General features: G+C 40.8%; 1 protein-coding gene across 1 annotated transcript in view; it reads left to right on the plus strand.

Moving 5' to 3' along the window:
* EFCAB5 (EF-hand calcium binding domain 5) overlaps window positions 1-19,455 on the plus strand; it is a 42,891-nt gene extending 23,436 nt beyond the window's left edge. Inside the window, exons 10-24 of the mRNA XM_067309940.1 lie at window positions 1,180-1,279; window positions 2,001-2,143; window positions 2,321-2,852; window positions 4,233-4,325; window positions 4,770-4,984; window positions 6,197-6,353; window positions 10,317-10,606; window positions 11,442-11,614; window positions 12,354-12,582; window positions 13,335-13,487; window positions 14,718-14,821; window positions 15,657-15,910; window positions 16,808-17,037; window positions 17,678-17,774; window positions 19,256-19,455. Coding sequence (XP_067166041.1) covers window positions 1,180-1,279; window positions 2,001-2,143; window positions 2,321-2,852; window positions 4,233-4,325; window positions 4,770-4,984; window positions 6,197-6,353; window positions 10,317-10,606; window positions 11,442-11,614; window positions 12,354-12,582; window positions 13,335-13,487; window positions 14,718-14,821; window positions 15,657-15,910; window positions 16,808-17,037; window positions 17,678-17,774; window positions 19,256-19,455 — 2,970 coding nt within the window. The remainder of the gene's footprint in view (window positions 1-1,179; window positions 1,280-2,000; window positions 2,144-2,320; window positions 2,853-4,232; window positions 4,326-4,769; window positions 4,985-6,196; window positions 6,354-10,316; window positions 10,607-11,441; window positions 11,615-12,353; window positions 12,583-13,334; window positions 13,488-14,717; window positions 14,822-15,656; window positions 15,911-16,807; window positions 17,038-17,677; window positions 17,775-19,255) is intronic.
* Window positions 19,456-19,457: the final 2 nt, after the last annotated feature.

Raw genomic sequence — 19,457 nt, forward strand, 5'->3', positions numbered from 1 at the left:
TAGTTTTCAGTACTAGTCTCCTTGGGAGGCACGTTTACCAGTAAGTCATGGACATCTCTCAGTTGTTTTCAGATCATCTGCTCTTCACATTGATGCCAATACTTACAATCTTAGATTATAAACAACACAGCCATCTTGGGCTCATTTCCAGAATACAGCAGCAAAGATCTTCATTTATTTCTTTAGTCTAAGGGCAGGAAAATGTTTACACAGAATTAAAAACTTGGTGAATTTTACATTTTGCAATTTTTACTCAAAGAGCAAATTGTCAAAAGGAAGTCAGTAATTCAAATGGAAAACTAGTTGCTACAAATAATGAACTTGAGTAAATTTGTTATCTAATCAGCTACTGTATTTCACTAATGCAAGGGAAATTATAAAGGTGGCAGGCCTGAAATAATGACAACAGGAATTCATCATAAAATGCAGAATTTACAATTGTTTAGATTTGCTTTACTTTTTAAACTCATGATTTCCTGATTGGAAATGACCCATTTCATTGTCCTTTCCTGGTTTTATTGTCTTTATACACTCTCTCTGAGCAACAAGGACTTAATAAACTCTGCATGTTCCTCTGCACTGGAACAACTGATACCTCTCTCACCTCTGTGGTCAAATGTGCTGAATTTTAAGAGGAAGTTAGGGGGTTGTCATAATAGTTCAGATTTTTGATTTAATTATTTTCACAGCAGTTGCCAATACTTAATGCTTCAAAGGAAATGATGGGGCACAACACCAAACCAGAAGGCACAGTCACTAACATTATATGGCACAGCACCTAATAAATGAAAATTCCTCCATAGTACTGCCAGGCAATCAGTATCTATCCTGAAAGTGTGAAATGTTGTTACTTTGATCTTCACATGAAGAATTCATTTGGTAGTATTGGTCACAATCATCTAACTGTAATTTGTCCAGAGCAGGCAATAGGATACACCTGCAAAGTAATATGTATGAGGAGTTCCAGCTAAGCCCAGAGAAGTAATCTTTCTCCCTATGAAATAAATTGACTACTTTGAAATTTTTGCTGATGTTTTGCTAATGGTAAATTCCAGCCAGAGGTAATTCTTAGCTTCTACAGACTGAACAAGATGCCTTTGTGGTGCAGCAAATGTTGACATAAGCAACAAGAACTAGAGAAAAAAAGCAGGAACCAATAATTGTAATTTTTTTGTCTAGGCTGGTCTCTTAAATAGGCAAATAGTGCTCGCCCTACTGGAAGAGTTCTATGACAGAAGCCCTGTGATTGCCAAGAGGGGATTCTGTAACCCAAGACGATGTAAGTATATGGGATGTTTGGATTGTGCTTAAAACATTAGGAGGTCACATGAACTTGTATAGTTAATGTATGTTTTGTAAGTATTGCCAGAAATAGAAGAAGCCTAAAAAAGAGCCTAAATGAATGCTATGACATATACACCATAATTTGCAAATGTGTTTTGCAAACTATGTGATACAATGTTCAGAAATTCCAACATCCAACACCCAAAACTTTTCCTTCATGCAAAATTCTGTAATGCTTTTTGGAAGTAGGATTAAAGCAACAAGCGTTCTTTCATATTGGGCAATATTAGAAGTTAATTTGGTACTTACACTAAAATTTCTCCAGGAGGATGGAAGAATAAAAAAATAACATAGAGAATCGTCTACATGAAAGTAAAATATTTTTCAGATATTGGACATTAATTACTTGCTGAGATTAAATGCAAGGGAAATTACATCTTTCCTTTTTAGTATGTAGAATTACAAAAAATGACATCTGTTTCAGAAGAAATATGGCATAATACACACTTGATAACAAGAGCAGTTCTCTGCAGGTAAAAATACTGTTCCAACATCTTGAGTTTCTGAGTATGCATATTTACAGGGGGTACTTTCTAATGGTATATATTTGCTTGGGAATGCCTTTCTTCTTTTTTTTTTTCTTGTTTCCTTATGTGATACCAGAGAACATGAAACAAATGCAAACTATCAACTTATCAACCCTTTTTCTATATTAGGGCCAGTAGCTGAGCTGCAAGAGATTGAGCTTGCAGATTTATGGGGAGGCCTTGATGACCGGGAAGTTTGTGAGGAGCTCAGTGAAAAGTCTGCACTCTCTCAAACAGATATTTCTGAGGGACAGACTTTAGCATACGAACCTGTAGTTGATGATAGGCAAGGCATATATGGAATGAGCACTACTGTCAGAGAAGATCCTTTTGAACAAATGGACATGAGTGAAGCTGGGACTAGAGGGATTTCTAAGGAAGAAAACCAAACAGCAACTGTGCTTCTGAAAACAGAATCAAGTGATGCAGAGGTAAGAGAGGAAAGTGAGGATGGTGTGTCAACGATGAAAAGCACTGATTTTGAACCTAGTGATTTGGATGGAGATACAATCCACAGTGAGAAATCTACTTTCCGTGGAGACACCGGAACTGAGACACAAGCTGAGTCTGCAAGTGCAGACAGCCAGGAGGAATCCTTCCCAAGATCAGCCTTTACTGGAGATTGTGTCACTAGAGATGAAGAACCTGGATCTGAAAAACAGATGGAGGAGGGGGAATTCAGTCTGTGTAGAGAGCCAGTTCCAGAAACAAATATGGGAGAAGACTATATGATCTCAGATACAGAACCTGGCACAGAAGGACAGGTTAGACCGGAGGGGGACAATTGGATTGCAGAGCCAACCAAAACAATTCCAAGACCAACACCTGAAGTGACAAGTATGACCTCAGAAGAAGAAGCTGTGGCTGGGAAAGAAACTTCTGCAAGAAAAGAGAGTTTTTCTAAGCAGTATGACAACAGAAGACAGGCAAGCTCAGAGACAAGACCACAGGCTGAAGACCTTTTGCAAGACCAGGATAAAGGTAAAACATTCTCCTTTGTTGTGGCAAAGCTTTGTCTGCACTGGTTTAACTATAGGTGTGTTTTTAATCCATTTCAAAACCAGTGAAAGCATGTGAGTAATTTCTGAGTAGGCAAGAGCATAAGCTTTGTTATCTTCTCAGCATGGTGTTTCCTGTCAGGATTTCAGAGCATGTTCCTCTCTCAGGACAGCAGGTGAGTCGCTTTGCTGGTGATCTGTATTCAAGGCACTGAGCAGGCTCTTTAAATCAAGCAGGGACTTTTTCGAAGCAGCAGCACTTTTATAATAAGGAGAAACTTTATGTTCTGCTTCCACTCTGGAATATTACGATGGCAAAACAGAGCAGGAGCACGTTAAATATAGAAATATCTTTTAATAATTATTAGAATGTGAGGGTCCATAGGGAGATATATTATGGAATCATATAGCAGGAACCTTTTATCTCACTGTGTTTCCAAAGGAATATCATGCTTCTCAATTATATACAAAGGCCCTTGTTCTAGGAAGACTGTGGTTGTGTAACTGTGTGTTTCGTACGAGGTGCTTTCTTAAACATAGTAGAAGGACCAACTTCCTTACTAGTGCTCTGTGAATGCGTTGTTTTGCATCTCACAGCTTAAAACACTTCAAGAACTGGGTCTACCTTGCACGCCAGTCTAGTGACAAACTTATCGTGTAAAGAGCTGCAAAGCTGATAGTACAGACCACTAGTATCTACAGCTTTGTGTGGTTAACTGCCAGTACAGAGCACTAACTTGTTATTCAGCCAGTCCCCGGATGTACACAGCATTGTTTGAGGGATGCCACCCTTCCATCTTCAGAGCAGATTCCCACCCTGTTCTCACCAACATGATGGTATGATATTCTTTCAGAGAGAGGTGGGTGGGAAACAAGAAGTCTGGATATCATGTTGAAGCTACATTGGAAAAGAAGGCTATTATATTGCTGTTGCTAAAATGAATATTTGTAGTTGGGCTTAAGAAATGTAACAGTCACCAGGTGAGTTTCAGGAAGCAATATTCCAGACAGTAAAAATAAGTAACTATTGATAACAAGAGTAACTCCAGAGACATAGAGGTAGATTTTACATACTGATCAGGGTGCTCAGACTAGTAAGCCCTGGTTCACAGAAGATTTATTTTTAAAATTGCAGGTCCAGCACTCTCAGCCAGAAAGGATTCTCAAGCCAAAGTTAGCCAGGAGTTTGAAAAAGCAAAACAATTGATAGATGGGACGCCATGGTCAGGTGACTGCTTGTGTCAGCTCTTTCATCTCCTTTAGACTGTGCTTGGACATGTATTTAACAACCTTAAAAAAAGCTGTATCTTGTATCTTTTTAAAAAGCTTGTATATTTACTCAGTATGTTTTATCTTTCATCAGGTGACCTTCTGACCTCTGACCTAAGTTTCAGGTATAGCAGCTATGGAGAGAGAATTCCAGAGGACTGGAACTGTGAGAACTCTAGATTTCCAGGTATTTGGTCACAGGGTTGTATATTCACTTGGACATATAGTGACTGGCAGTGTCTGCACACATGCTGTTACTGCTGTGAGCTAAAAGTTTTGGAGAGAATACAAACACTGGTTCCTGAAGCTGACTTCAGGATCAAGAGAACAGTACAGTCTTTGTCTCAGAAGGCAACTTTTGGTATAACATTGATTTCAGCTCACCCATTTTCAGTGATGTGACCTGGTTGTATGATAGTACCCATGCTAGACTGGAGCAAAAGGCTGAAGAGATACTATTAGAAAGTACAAGCAGATTAAGGCCTTTAGTCAGCATGGAGTCAGTCTGCATTCAGTCATACTTTCACTGGATAAGAAGTGCAGGATTCAGCCTTTCTTTGATATCTCTCTTTTGGCTAGCTTTAGGGCAGCATTTAGCTTCCAGCAACACACTGTGCTTTCTGCCTTTCAGACTTGCGTCCAATTATGGCAGAGATTCAGAGCCGTGGTGCTTCTCATATTAGGAGTGCTTTTGATGAAAGTTGCCTCAACCTGCTGCAGTTTGTCCAGCTCATGGAGACATTTGTTGGTAAAGGCACTTCTTTGCCTACTATGAAGAGGCTTATTGCATTTATCAAAGAAGAATACAAACAGACAGAAGAGGAAAAAATGGAACAACTAAGGAAGGTAAATATTGATGAGTTTTGCTGATCCCATGTCCAAACACAAGAGACACTTACAAAGTCAATTCTTAATCTCATACTGGCAGAGCTATTCACCTGCAGTCTTGCATTCTCTTGCCCTTTCATTTTCATATGGATTCACCTACCTTAGTCCTTAGCTCTAGAAATGATGACAGACAAATCCTGTGACAGGTTGTTTGCCTGCTTCAGAACTGGACTCAGTGAGACAGCAAGTGGATAGTTAGCTGTGAAAGAGCTCAAAACATTCTGTTCCGCTTATTCACCTCTACAGCAGTCAAGAACCTGATGTCTGACCTACTGCACTGGCATGTACATATGAGTTTGTGGATGTTTTGGGAAGGGTTTTAAATAAGTGTGCTTGCTTTTTCATGCATGTGGGGGTGTGTATGAATGGGTACATGCATCTTTATGTTTAAGTTGCAAGGAGCAGTTGCCATCTGTTAAATAAATATATTCCCCTTCAGCAATATTCTCATGCATAGCATCAGGATGCCCCATATCATTTCAGAGTGTAGATATATTTCTTGGTGGGTCTGTCCACAGAAACCTCTCTAGCTGCAGTTTCCTCAGACCGCTTTCTAGTTTCCCTTTGTGCTGCTGACCTAATTTGGATGAGATATTGGATCTGACGGCTCTGCCATCTTCATGCTGAACACAATACGTGCTGCCACTATTTTGGCCTTTGAGAGAATTCCACTCCAAGCCATTTATCACTGTGTGCTGTGCAAATACTGGTTCTAAAGAACAAGTTGCACATGCAGTTTCTTAGATCCCACGCACTTCAGCGCAGCACCAGCAAAACAGCAATGTACAGAAATACAAGCTATCAAGTCTTTGGGTGTTACTAACAAGGCTCTGGTTGTTTTTGTCTGGGAAGATGTTTGTATTCTGGGAAACAGCCACTTACCTGAGTATATCTCTCCTTAGATCTAGCACAGGCTTCATTTGTTTACTGGAAAATGACCCTTTGCAGTGCTGCTTCTGCCTGGTAAAACTAACCTGTCAACTGTGTTTAATGTTTTCAAGTATCTCCCAGGTTTAATGATTCATCTCCATGTCCGAGTTGTGTATTTATGGAATTGGGCTGGCCAGTAGGGATTGTGTGATCAGCCTACTACTGCAGTTTCCAGACTTGTGTAGAATCTGAACATCAATGTCCAGGAATTATCAAAGACCAGCTGTTTCTCTGTTCTAGGTTCACCGCAGCTCTCTCTTGGCCCGAAGGAAACTGCTTTTGGAGGCACTTTTTGAAAAGTGGGACAACAATGGATCTGGGTTTCTGGACCTGAAAGAGGTAGATGCTGTTCTAAACACATTCAAAGAAGGAATGGAAAAAAAGGCCTTGAGGAATGGTAAGAAAACAGCCTTGCTGTGAGAGAGGAACAGTGTCAACACAGTAGGCCTTCAAGCATTCAATGACAGTACTAATGAAGTTGTGAGCAAGCACCAAAACTTTTTTGGTTTTGCAAGCATAATCATAAGTCTACAAGGTATGATATATAAAATGAAAAGGAACAATTATTCAGACCTACTTATTAATACATAGCTCCATCCCCTCCTTCTGTGAAAGACTGTTCTGAGAGTCAGGTTCAGCTTTAATAAGCATTAAGTATCTGTAATACGGCAGTGAAAAATGCAACAAAAGCCTAGGGATACGTGTTGTGCACTTTTGTTCTAGCCTGTGTTATATAGCTGTTTTTAATAGATACATTTTACTGAGCTATCTGCAGGAATGTCTCTTGTAGGAGAGAGCACCAGCTTTCCTTATGGGTCTCAAATGGCCTTTAGTGATCCTCTCTGTTGCACAGATCTCATGAATTAGATAGCAACTTTGAGCAACTCATTTCTCAGTTGGTTCATTTCTCTCAATAAACTTAGCAAATTTGGTGCTTGACAAAGTAGACGTGGGTCAGACAGAAGTGCAGCAGGTTCACCTAGACCTGTCTGGCAGCCTCATGCATATTAACATGTAGGCATTATGTGCTCTGAAATACTGTATTAGCAATTAAGAACATGTCTGTATTTGTGCTTGGGTGGAGAGGATAGGTTTATTCATCTGAGATCTGGGGGGCAAGTCTGCACTGAACACTGCTACCCTTGATGGTTCCTCCTTCCCAGTGCTTCAGGTTTGCACATCTCTGTGTTACTCACTCTGCCATGCATTACTGAAAATGCCTCTTTTTGGCAACCACCTGAATCTCATTATCCCATAGCTCTCTTGAGGCAGCTGGAGGAGTGGGGGGCCTCTGGCATGCTACAGTCAGTTGTCTCCAGGCTGTACAGCCACAGAAGCTGGGTGGTTTACAGCTCTGCTGTGCTCAAAGTATGTCAGAACACACTACAGAAATATGGAAGGACATAGTCCCTTCCCTGAAGACCTCATAAACTAAAGGACAAATAAATAAAAAAATGATATAGCAAAATCAATACTATGTACAAGCAACATAGAACTATTTCTAGCAGCCTCAACCTAATCTCTCAAAGAAATCATAGTACAAGAAGATTTGAAGGAGGAGCTCACAGACATTGCATTCCTCCTGGATGAAAGCACGGAGTGAAAAGTGGGTTGAAATATATGATTTTCTTTGTAAGTGAAAAGTGTAACAATACATATATAGTTGGGCCAAATAATTCATTATGTTGTGCCTAGCTAATGAAGGGACTGATCCTGCCAGGTGCTCCCAGTTCCTGTGATAGCCTTCCGGGGGGAAACAGTTTTTCTCTTGTAGAGGGCAAACCTATTTTTATCTAACTGGAGAACTAGCACCAACTCTACCTTTTCTTGCCCACTGCTATATACGCTGGCATTATCCTGCTGCATCTCAAGTCCTTGCCCAAACTTCACACATCCCAAAAAATAACGGACAAATCTAGTGATGTTATCGATGAGATACCGACATGGTTGTAAGAATGGTGCAGACAAATGGCAGTTCTTTCCCTGCTCGGCTCAAGGAACAATTCATACTGCTTGTGCATGCGGACCCACAATGGCCTGGGAACCATGGCTGGATTCGGCGTTGCAGACAAAGGAATTGATGGGTCTGGCAGTGCTATGGGTCAGATTCCTCTGTGGATGACCATAGGGAGCCCCCTCCTGCACCTTGTGGTGTCCTGTTAGAACTGGTAGGCATACTTTGATCATGTAATTTTTTTATTAAAATGTCATTTGAAGCAAAACCAAACCAATCATTTTGGAAGACATTTTTTCTTTTGATGGAAAAACACTGGGGTTGAAGGGGAAAAAAAGTTCAACTTCTTGTGTATTTCTTTCTTCATCTCTTTCTTCAAAGGGAGGAAAAAGCGGAGGTCAAATCCAAACAATTGTATATCATCAGAAAATTCTCCATCCTAATTTTGTCAGAAAATCAGAAATGATATTAAAGAATGTGGAACATTCTTCAGATGATTAGCAGAATAAGACAGCATTAACAGTCAGCTCCAGAATGAGTGGGGCTAGTTAGTCACTACTACACACCAATGCTACTGCTACAGCTAAAATCAATGATAAAATGCCCACTGATTTCTGAAGGGGAAGGAGGAGACTCTCAGCTCCTGTAAAACGTGTCTTTTTTTGCACCAAGAGGCAATCAGGGCATCAGGCAGCTTCCTGCCAGTTCTTGTGCATCATTAACCAGAGCATTTTCCTTGCAGGCTATTCTATGTATTGATCACAAATACTCCCTGCTTAGCAGCAAACTTCACACTTCTACCTATACATCACTGATTGCTAGTTTGCTAGTAGGAAGTGGCTTGACAAATAGTTCTCTTTCCTTTTCTTTAGTTCTTTGGGTCCAGCAGGATTTGAAATCAGGATGCAGAAAAAATGATCAAAGCGTTAGTCACTGCAGTGTTCAGGAGAGGAACTGCCAGGGGCATGATCAGGCAAGTACAGCTGTAGGCAGAGTACTTGGTGAATCCCAGGTTTCCAAAGCCAGGAAGCTGACCTGCAACTTCCAAAGACTGTACAAGAGCACCCCCATGAGTCCAGATCTGCAGTATGGGAAGGAACAGAATCAGATCTTATAAAAACTGTTATGGGGGGGCAAACAATTCAGAAAATCTCCTGTTAGACTTGCTGCTGATTTAAGTAATAACTGAATAGAAACTGATACAATAAATGTACATTTTCATGCTCAGCCTGTTAGGATTCCAAGGCTAGGAGGAACCTTATTTGTCTTAAGGACCTCTGGGAAAACTGGAAGTTTGTAAACTAGGGTGAGTAGATACAGGATTGCAATTCTTGATAATCACAATTAAATGCTTGTTGCATTCCTCCTTCCTCCAAGGGAGAAGGAAACTCTGCCAATGCTTTTTCCTGCAGCTTATTTGCCCCTGTTTGGGCCAGCTCAGCTGTATTCCCTGGGATATGGAAAACAGGATTGGAGCATGGCTCCATGCCCCTGGCTTTTGCAAATGAGAAAGAGTAGCCTCCATGCAGTGATCCTTACTCCTTCATTCCCCTGGGAGCTAACAGGCTCTGCAATGCTTTAGACATTTTTCAAACAAATTCAGTCTTCTAAACCCAGCCACTTTTGGTAGCTCTTATTCAGGTGTTCTTGTTCTTTTTGCTCCACATCCACATCTCCTGGTGATTCTCAAACACCATTGTCCCATCTGTTGTATGTCTTCAATGAAGCTTTCATTTTCTTTGATCTTCATTTATGAGATTTAGCACAGTACAAATGTTATTTCAATAATTCATCACAGGCACCTAAAGCAGGGTAATTAAGAATGATGGTTACTTTGGAAGGCCTCAAAAGAAAAATATAATTTCTGCAAATTGTGTATATAATGGAAAATCCAGGAATATGAGTGATCTGTGAAATCATCTGTAGACTCTGACCTTCACATTTTTAATGGGAGTGGTCAGTAGTTTGCTGTAAAATCTTGGCTACTATTGCAGTGTGCAGCATATCTACCTGCAGCCCAGTCCCACCAGCCCCTCAAATGTCCATGAAGTTTGGTTCTGATGAAAAGGTGCCTCTGATTTTTCATATCTCCAGGCACCTGTCCTATTTTCTACTGACCTTTATTGTTTAGGTATCTTGCAGAGGTGCAAAAGGGGGACAGGAGCAATTTGCAGGTTTCTTTCTCAGAGTGTGAGGCTGCAGGCATCTAGAGGAAGAGGTACATCCAGTCTTGAAGCTGGAGATTACCTGTCATGATGACAAGTTTAGAGGATAGCTTGAAGAAAACCAGAATGAGGGGCTGGAGCACCCCACTTGAAGCCAGTTTGGGGGAAAAGCAAAATATATTATAGATTGTATAGAGATTATATAGATTGTCCCTGTCTTATTTTCTATTTCTTCTACTAGCAAAGAAACACCTTTGCTCACGCTACCCACAGCCTAGCAGAATGGGGAAACTGTCCCCACAGACATTCCAGACTTACCTTGAATTAGCGGTTTCTGAATTAACTGGGGATGAGGATGAAGTCATTGATAACTTGGTGGAGTTTCTGACCACAAGTGTGGAACAAAGTCACATGGAGCACCTGCGACGCTTGGCCAGGAGGAAATGGCTGCACAGTATCCAGCAAGCAGCTGAGACCAGTGGAGCAAACATGGAACCAGTTTACAAAGCAGTGTTTAAGGTCCTCTCCCAGGTATGCACCCCAGGGAGCATGAGAGTCTTTTCAGTTATGGACAGTGACACTGTCTTCAGACCCTGGTGCATTTGAGTGGAACTCTCAGATACTGTGAGAAGCTGGTCTAAGGCTGGATTTCCGTGTGCTTTTCTGCACTTCGCTCATGTTCAGGAGAGCCAGTGGTTATGCACAGAAAGAATCACAAGTCAGATCTGAGATACAAGAATTCTTGTCCATGCTTTGCCGACACAGAATACCTTTATGAATGCTTACTGTCTCACATTTTGGAGACCTGATTAGTATCAAATGTGGAAATCCACAGTTTTAGCTTTAGAGCTTCTGAGAGGAAATGCGAGAGACTCAGTCTGTAACAAAGATGAATAATTTGTAGTGGGAATAGTTTCATTTTTTACTTCCAGGTGCAACTTTAGATATTTGTCCTGACCATTAAAGCCCTCCTCAGAGCAGAACTTCTCTCCCTTTTCAGTACTGTAGTAACTGAAGCATTCTTATAATATTGTCCAGATCTGTAAAGGCAACAGCTCTGGCACTTGTTTGTCTGGTTGTTCCAGAAGAATCTCCCATTGGAGATGAAATCAATAGGAGTTTTGCTTAGTCACAGGTTATAATTAGAATATAATATAATTAGAAATTATATAGAAATATAATTAGAAATTATTTTTAGATGAACTAGCCTCCACTAGCAGTAACAAAAATGAAATCCGTTCCCCCTGTCAATCAAAATATGGGGTGTTTTTGCTTGTAGCGGGGTGTTCAGGTCAGATGCAATCACAGCATAGACATATATATGTCATGCAGTTGGTGCATGTAATGGGAAACATTTGGTTGCTAGGATGCAGAAGCCCACGGGGATAACAAGAAGATCAGTGCGTATATTGCCCTTTTGGAAGAGAACCAGGTCTCACCAGAGCGAGGATGGATTCTCCTACACTATGTGGCATGTACTGCAGATGATGCCCCATATGTCCTAAATCAGATACTTTACAGAGACATGGAAGGAGTAAGGTAAGGAAAGCTGCAAAGAACTGTTCATTTTTCTCAAAAAACATGTGGAATGTAAGGGGAACCAGGCAGTGGTTTGGGGTGCACTAGAAATGCAGGTTGACAGGGTATTCCACAGAAGAACTTCCCTCAGGGACCACTGTGGAATGATTCATTATCATATATATTATTATACTTTACACGCTCTGCTTATAACTGCTTTGTTTGGGATTTCACTCCTTTCCTTGGGGAGATTAGCTCACAGTCTAATAAGTCTCATCCTTTAGCAAACGTCTATTATATTCAGCCTACATTTTCCTCTTTTAAAATTAATTCCATTACAGCGTTTTATGTCCACTGGACATTTTTTGAGAACAATGCCTTTTCTTCCCTAATGTTTACAGTGTAAACAGCTTTCCTGCCTCTTTACTTCTTGTTTCCATAAGTTAGACATATTTGTCTTTTTCTTTAAATCTTACCTCTTCTAACCTATTAAATGTAACTGCTGCTCACCTCTGAATTCTTTTTCATTACACTCATTATTTGATGTTTTTACAATGACTTGAGAATGAAAAGGGCCTTATTTGTTGCCACTGACTTTGAGATGCAAGTAGTAAATGCAGTATTTCTAGGTGTGGTCAGAGTAGGGAGCTAACACCTTCCTTCTCTGATGCCTAAAGCAAGGAGAGTTCAAAGCTGCCTTTTTATTTTGCTAAAGATTTTCCACTACTCTTACAAACCTTCTCATAAGTTATTTTTTCAGCTTTGCAGCTGTTGAAGAAGGGAAGCCAATTCATGTTCCAAAAGTTCAGCTGCATGGAAACATCCACTTCTGGAACTATGACCGCCCAGTTGAGGAGAGAAGAGGTTCATTCCTGGTACTGCCATTGCAAGATGCTCGCTGGAGAGTTTTTGGAATTCTAGGACTTGATACACTTCGGGACGAGGGTGAGAAAACCATCTTTCTGACCCATGAGATCAGTTTCTACCAGGTAAGCATCATGAGAAGGCAGTTTGTTAGACTACTCTTCAAAAAGCTGGGTAAGGACCGTGTGAATTTTACAGGCTTGCTCTGAGTAGATGAAGATGTACATCTCAGAATGGAACTGTGGGCCCCTTTTTACTGTTTGTGGTGAAACTGGTATGAGCAGAACACCTTATTAGTATCTTACTTATTACCTTCTTACCTGTAATCGAATATCAGGTGTCACCTTCTCAATAATTTATTTAAGCTTCTCCTGCAGATCTGACTAGTAAATTAATTGCAGATTTGTGCAAAGCCCAAAGATAGTAGCATTCATTTACTGAAGCTCTAGACCTAATATTTGTGTTTGTTTCCATAAAGTGTCATGAAATTTCACTTTTTACATGGTGGACTAATTATAAACAATGGCTGTTCAGATTTCTTTGGGGTGCTAGGAACTCTCTTTAGAATCAGCCTCATTGTGCATGCATCATCTGAGCAGCAGGGAGCGCAGTAAGCCAACATTAGCAAAGAATTTGGCTCTTTCCACTAAAAAACAACTTTATCTAGTTTAGGACTTGGCTGTGACCAGGGTGCTCTGGAGCCTTAGAGCCTTATTTGATAAGGGACATTTCACTGTAGCTTTTCAGCATTACGAGTTCTGATTAAAGTAACTTGTCACAACCATTTTACTTCATTTTGCTGCATGAACATTTCCCCAGCTTTATCCCCAAGTCATATGGAAATGTCTGGTTCATTTGGAGGATTCTGCTTTCACAGGGAGTTTCTCATGCATTCAGCAAAGCCTACCACCATGTCTGCACACTGAAAAATGTTCTGCAAGTGATGCTCACTGCTCTGGACTGGTTGTATTCAAGAGCGCCCAACATCCACACTGTTATTACATATCTGATGGAGCCTGGCCAAGATAAGGTACGCAGGGTAGTGCAGTGAAAAGGACTGTAATAGTCAGGGTCTGATGGAGCTACTTTGGTGAGGATCTGCTATTTCTAGCTGCCTATCATTTCCTAGTGGCTTTTTCATCAAAACAAAACCCGCCTGAGATTCTTGTGCCTGCTTATGCATCAAAAGGGCAATACAAGTAGAGGGGGAAGGTTCCCTCTTTAAAGGAGACCACTTTTCATTCTTGTCATCCTCCCATGTAAAACATCTCAGCAGCACTCCTACAGTAGCCCTTTCTCCATGGGACAAGGGAGTATTCTCCTGCTTCAGTGCTTATGGCTGCATAACAACGAACAAAGCGAAACCACACACCTACCCAGAAATACATCCAGCAGCTGTCTAACCAGCATTGCAATTCCCTGCTAAAGCTCTGCTAATTTGGCCCTTCGCAAAGGGAGCTGCTCTTTGTGGAGGTTCTACATGCACCAAAATTATGGCATGGAAAAAAGAAGATAATTAACATCCTAGCTCTTTGTTCTGAACCAGTGTTAGCAACCAAGATGTAAATACAACTCTGGAAGTAGCTGCTCCCAGTCAGCTAGCTTTTAAGGGCAGCCCACTTCCTTGCAGATCATATTCCAGTTACTCAGCAGGCACTTGGGCCCTGGGAAGCTTGTCAGTTCACATAAAAATGAGTTAAGATGAAAAGCAAGTGTATGCAGTATTTAGGACTGATCCTGTGTCACTGCAAAGTCTGTTTGACATCTTCTGCAACCGTAATTCATCTGCTTCCTCTGATAAGCAGGGTTTGTGTTGGCAGCGTTCTGTTGTCATTCCAGGCTTTGCACTGTCCCTTTGTTAGCTGCCTGATAACCAGGCCTTTTGCTCCCCTCTGTGCTTTTCTCATATCAAGGTATGCTAAAATGAACATGACATGAGAAAGAGGTCTGTAAAAGGACATGAAAAAGAATGGTCCATAGGAAACCCCTTCCCTGACCTGTGGGTGTTCCTCAGTATGGGAGCCTGGGGATGGATTAAATAGTCTGGCTGAGGGAGGTCCAGGGCACATTCTTCATGTATCTTGAGCAATACACTCTGGGAATAAAACCAGACATTGTTGGGAGATATCTTTAAACCATCCCATTGCACTTGAATGTAAGCGGGAGCTTTCCTTTGAGAAATAAAGCTTCCTCTCTCTCCAAGCTTCAGAATGACTGTTCCTTTCATGGATGAAGCTAAACCTCCCTGTCTCTCTAACAGACATGTGACTATGCTCTGCGGAAGGTGATTACTACAGATCATACAGGGCAAAGAGAAATTTATACCTCTCCTGTTCTTCTCCTCAGAAAAGAGAACCTTTTAAGGTGGGTTCTGGCATATGCAAACTAACCGGTTACCTCTGGTCCTAGACTATAGCCTGCATCAGGCATGATACACATTACATAAAGCCCATGGGAATGCAAGCCTACGAGGGTGTCTGCCTATAGCTCTCTTACTACCATGGCATCTGGTGTGTATGTATGTGATACTGACTTATGAAGGGGTGAGGAACATTTTCTTTGAGGTTGGGACTGTAAAAACTTAGCTTCTAATATAATGCTTACCAGATGAGCTGCCAAGCTAGCTCTATGCCTGTTGTGAAAGGCCTGCAGGATCAGAGCCTATACTGTAGCATTTTGCTCTTTAGATTAATCTGTCTTTTTTCCTGGCTATATTAGTCTCATTTCCTTCAACTATCCGTTTCCTTCAGCTGCCCAGAACCTCACAGACTTGTCCTTAAACACATCATCCTTGCTGTCAAGCTTGGTTGAACAGTCATTTGCTGTTCCAGCAGATGTTTTTACTTCTTATAAAACTCTATAGAGCAAATGTCAACATGGTTATAAACAGGAAGCTGTTTTTAAAGCAAGACTACAACTTAATATGAGTTTGTTAAACTCTTATGATTTTTAGCAATTGCCTGGGCTAAGCAGTATTGTGTTCCAAAATGCTATTTTCTCCTTTCTGTATGTGGCCTGAACGACAGTTAAATCTGTTCATAAATAAGCTGCAAGAAAATAAGCAACTGATTTAGTAATATAATACCCTTGTTTCAACAACAAGAGATGAATGGCTTCTTACTAAAATGTGCTACATAAGTACCAAAAAGACTGGAATTATAAAACTTAGGACATATTTTTCTCTTTACTCTCATTTTAGAGATTACCTGTTTAAATGCACAGATAGTTCACAGGTCATTGGCACTTATGTCTGTGGAGAATACCACTTTGCAATACCTCTCCGTGATCTATCAGGACAAGCTCTTGGGGTATTAGATCTCAGTATTGGACATCACCAGGAATTACCACCCCATGAACACAAAGACCTGCAGAAAATGCTAAAGATGGTCCAAGCTGCCTGCTCTGAGATATTGAAGATGTCTTCAGGGGAAACAGAACCAATCTATGTACTGGGTATTGTGCATACAGAGCCAAACTCCTTTTTTGTGGGGGTGAAATTAGGTATCTCAGTAAAATCACATCTGCAGTATCATTCATACAAATGTGAAAAGACAAATTTAAACCTTTGGTACATGTAAACTACTGAACAAGCCTAAGTACTTAGCAGAGTACAGTTAGGCAGAATGTCTAGACTGTGGCTCAGGTTCACAAGGTGTTTATATGGCCAAGTCCCACTGAATCAAAGGGAGAAAGGTGCTTTACTGCCTTTGGGTATCTAGCATTTCCTCCTCAGAACTGTCCGAGGAAGATCAAAAGAATTTGAGTGTCACAGCTCCAGGATTACCTCCTGTCCCTGAACCCTTCATGGTCTCAAGACCCCTGCTCGTCCCTTAGGCCTTTGTCTGACACAGCACCCAGGCAAGCACAGTGCCAAACCTGCTTGCTGTGTCAGGATGGACGTGTCAGGTCTCCAGACCAGGGTGCAGTCTTGATACCATTTGTCTTTTCTGTTTGTCTGAACTGTGGAACCAGAATGAGTCTCTCCCAGCAGAGGTGTATTACTTGCACTGGGGGAAGCTGTATCAACTACTCCCTCAGTGGCTCCAGTTCTCCCAGGAACACAGTGGGCCTGGGGACATAAAGATTCAAAAAACTTATGGCACCTGTGCATACCCTTGGAATATTCTGTGTTCTCAACACATCATGCTTATGTTACAGAGAGTTTAGTCTTTTCAAGCACATCTGCATTTTGAAATGTTTCATAGAATACTTGGGCTGTATGCAAAACAGCCACTTAGTCAAGAAGAAAAAGAGTTAATCATAAAGAGGGCAGAGCCTTTCAGTCAGTAGCATGTCTTGAGTAGCAGGTGTTTATGAGCAGCTTCTTGAAAGGTTGGCTTGTGATTCCAGAGGCAGAACACGCGGCAAGTTTGAGGCATGCAGGGATTCTTTTCCACCGGTTCATGCTGCAGGACCTGCGTGAGTGTGTCCAGAAACTTAAAGCTGAGGATTTTGCTGAAATAAAGCGCTATGTAGAACCTCCAGCTCTGGTACATAACATAGTAAAGGCTGTGCTGTTGCTTTTCTATCCAAAGTGGAAGGGCTCAGAGAAGACTGAGAACTGGAGTCAGTGTATACTGGTGAGAATTTGAAATGTTGAGGCATTTTTTCTGTTCTTCTCCCCCCAAGATTATATAATGGAATTTGCCAAGGGGGGATAGGCATTGAAATAATTTGATGCATGTCACTTGAAGAGGGCTGGCCAGTTTAATAAACCAGATTTATTTTTTAAAAAGTGGAGAATGGGCAAGCGAGCACTGTAGATATGTTCATGCGTAAGTAATGACCAGGTAAAGTCATTTTAAAAATCGCATTGTAAATACAGTTGTTGATGGGGATTTGCAACAGAATTGGACAGCAGAATTTGGAGAGATTACATCCATTGAGACACAGCGTTAAGGAGCTGTTGTATATGATAAACACATCCATATAACAGACATAAGTCTACAGCTACTGTGTATCTGCCTAAATGCAAAATGAAGAATATGATTTGTGGTTAATTTCTAAACATTGGAAGGATATCCTTCCAAAGTATAAATGAATACTATGTATTTTTCCATCCTTGCAGACCTCATCCTTTCAATCTCCCATTTCTCCTACTTATCTTTTCTAGAAGTGCTACCTACAGATATCCTATATGCTTGACTTAGCCATCTTTAATTCTGTAACACTCTTAAATTTTTCACCACCATCTGACTCTCTTTGTTCTATGCATTGCAGAAACTTGATGACAATTTGATTCAGAAGATTTACTGCTTTGATCCAACTGCTGCATCTGTGCAAGTTCAAGCAGAGGGGCTGCTGGACTGTATCACCGGTAAATATCCTGAACTAGTTGTGAGGTTACCAGACACAGCTCATCAATGAAACAGTCTCACTGGCAACCTTCAGCTGAATGCTTTTAAGGTGCTTACTTCAGAAACTAATTTTGGCTTCCCAATAGATTAAATCACAGATAAGGGGATCCTAAATGTCTGCAGTCTTTTTCAGTCAATAAAGGTCAGCCTGTTAAATTTAGTATCAAAATTCATTGCCTTAAGGAAAGGGGAGCAGATCAGCTTTGAGATCTATAAAAAAGGTGACCTCATTGTAAACCTGCAGATAACATTAAGAATGATGGTTCTTTTGGTAAGCAATCTGTTCTGTGTACTTCAGACTACCCTGCCCTGCACTAGGGACTGACCCAGCTCAGAATGGCATCAGCATTGTGGAAGGACAATGTGAACCATCCTCTTTGTAAACACCATCTACCACGTACTCCATGTGCTAACTGGCCATGACCTGGAGCTAAGCATCAGTCTGTCTTTCTCTTGTTTAATGAATGTGAGCTTTTTTTGTGCCAGAGCAGTCTATTTGTAATATCTCTGCAAGAAAAATGAGTGCCTTCCTTGTTGATATCCCTCCCTTGTTGATAAAATGCCAGATTGAGTGGCCTCTTAAAATCAAATGTGGCCAAGACTTGTTAATTTATCAAAAGTGCCCTGCCTATGTACCTTTGCTATACTGATGAATAATGAACACTTAATGCCGTCACAGTTCCTTTTCGTATATCCTCCTCATATATATTAAACTAATTCAGTGGAGAGAATGAAGCAGGCCTAAACCATCCAGTCCTCCAGTTCAAGACCTAGATGTAACTAGAAGGCATACAGTTTTGGCAGCTTCGGCAAACTGGAATGTATGACTGTATGCCACAAAATATTAGTTTTCCAGAATGGAAATTATTCTGGGACTTCAAACCATTGCAAATTTAGGGGGTCAGAAGAATCAGTAGGGTAAATACAGGTATGATTCACTATGATATGAATTCCTTTAAAATGAGCATCAGTGCTCAGACACAGTGTGTATTCCTGCATAATGCCCATACGCATGTCCTGTTAGGTGGAACAGAGCATAATAATGACCTGCACTCTACCAACAGAGCAACCTTTGATAGTATGAGTCTATGGTGACCTTTAATAGTATATAGTAAAAGAGCTTTGAAGGACAACCATTCTTAAATCTTAACTTGGAAAAAAGTACTTATTACACTTTTAATTATCAAACGTTTAGCATTAGTATATAGCAGAGTACTTTGTACAACAGGGGACTTACACAACACAAAAAAATCATAATAAAGTATTTTCCATAATTAACCATTACAATAAGCCTCTTCAAAGCATCACAATTTGTCAAGGTGGAATTACTGGACTTGTGCAAAGTTCCAATCATGGGATGATCTTCTCTGTTCAGTCTGGTGGCACCACTGGTTGCAATTTTGACTTTGCCTTTTGCAGTTACAGCTCTTCTTTGTTTCAGGTGTACTGAGAGCAGACGTGTGGAAGCACGGCTCCCTTCCAGCTGAGTACCTGTACGACTGGGTAGGCACCTGCTTGTCACTGATAACGCTCACAAAGAGCCTTCGTGACAGCAAAGCTCCATCTTCAGCCACTGTGATACCAAATTCTAGAGTTAAATCATTCATTTTATCATCTAACTCTAGTGATTCTGATAGTTAATA

Source organism: Apteryx mantelli, chromosome 22 (genome assembly GCF_036417845.1).
Source record: "Apteryx mantelli isolate bAptMan1 chromosome 22, bAptMan1.hap1, whole genome shotgun sequence".
Taxonomy (NCBI): Eukaryota; Metazoa; Chordata; class Aves; order Apterygiformes; family Apterygidae; genus Apteryx; species Apteryx mantelli.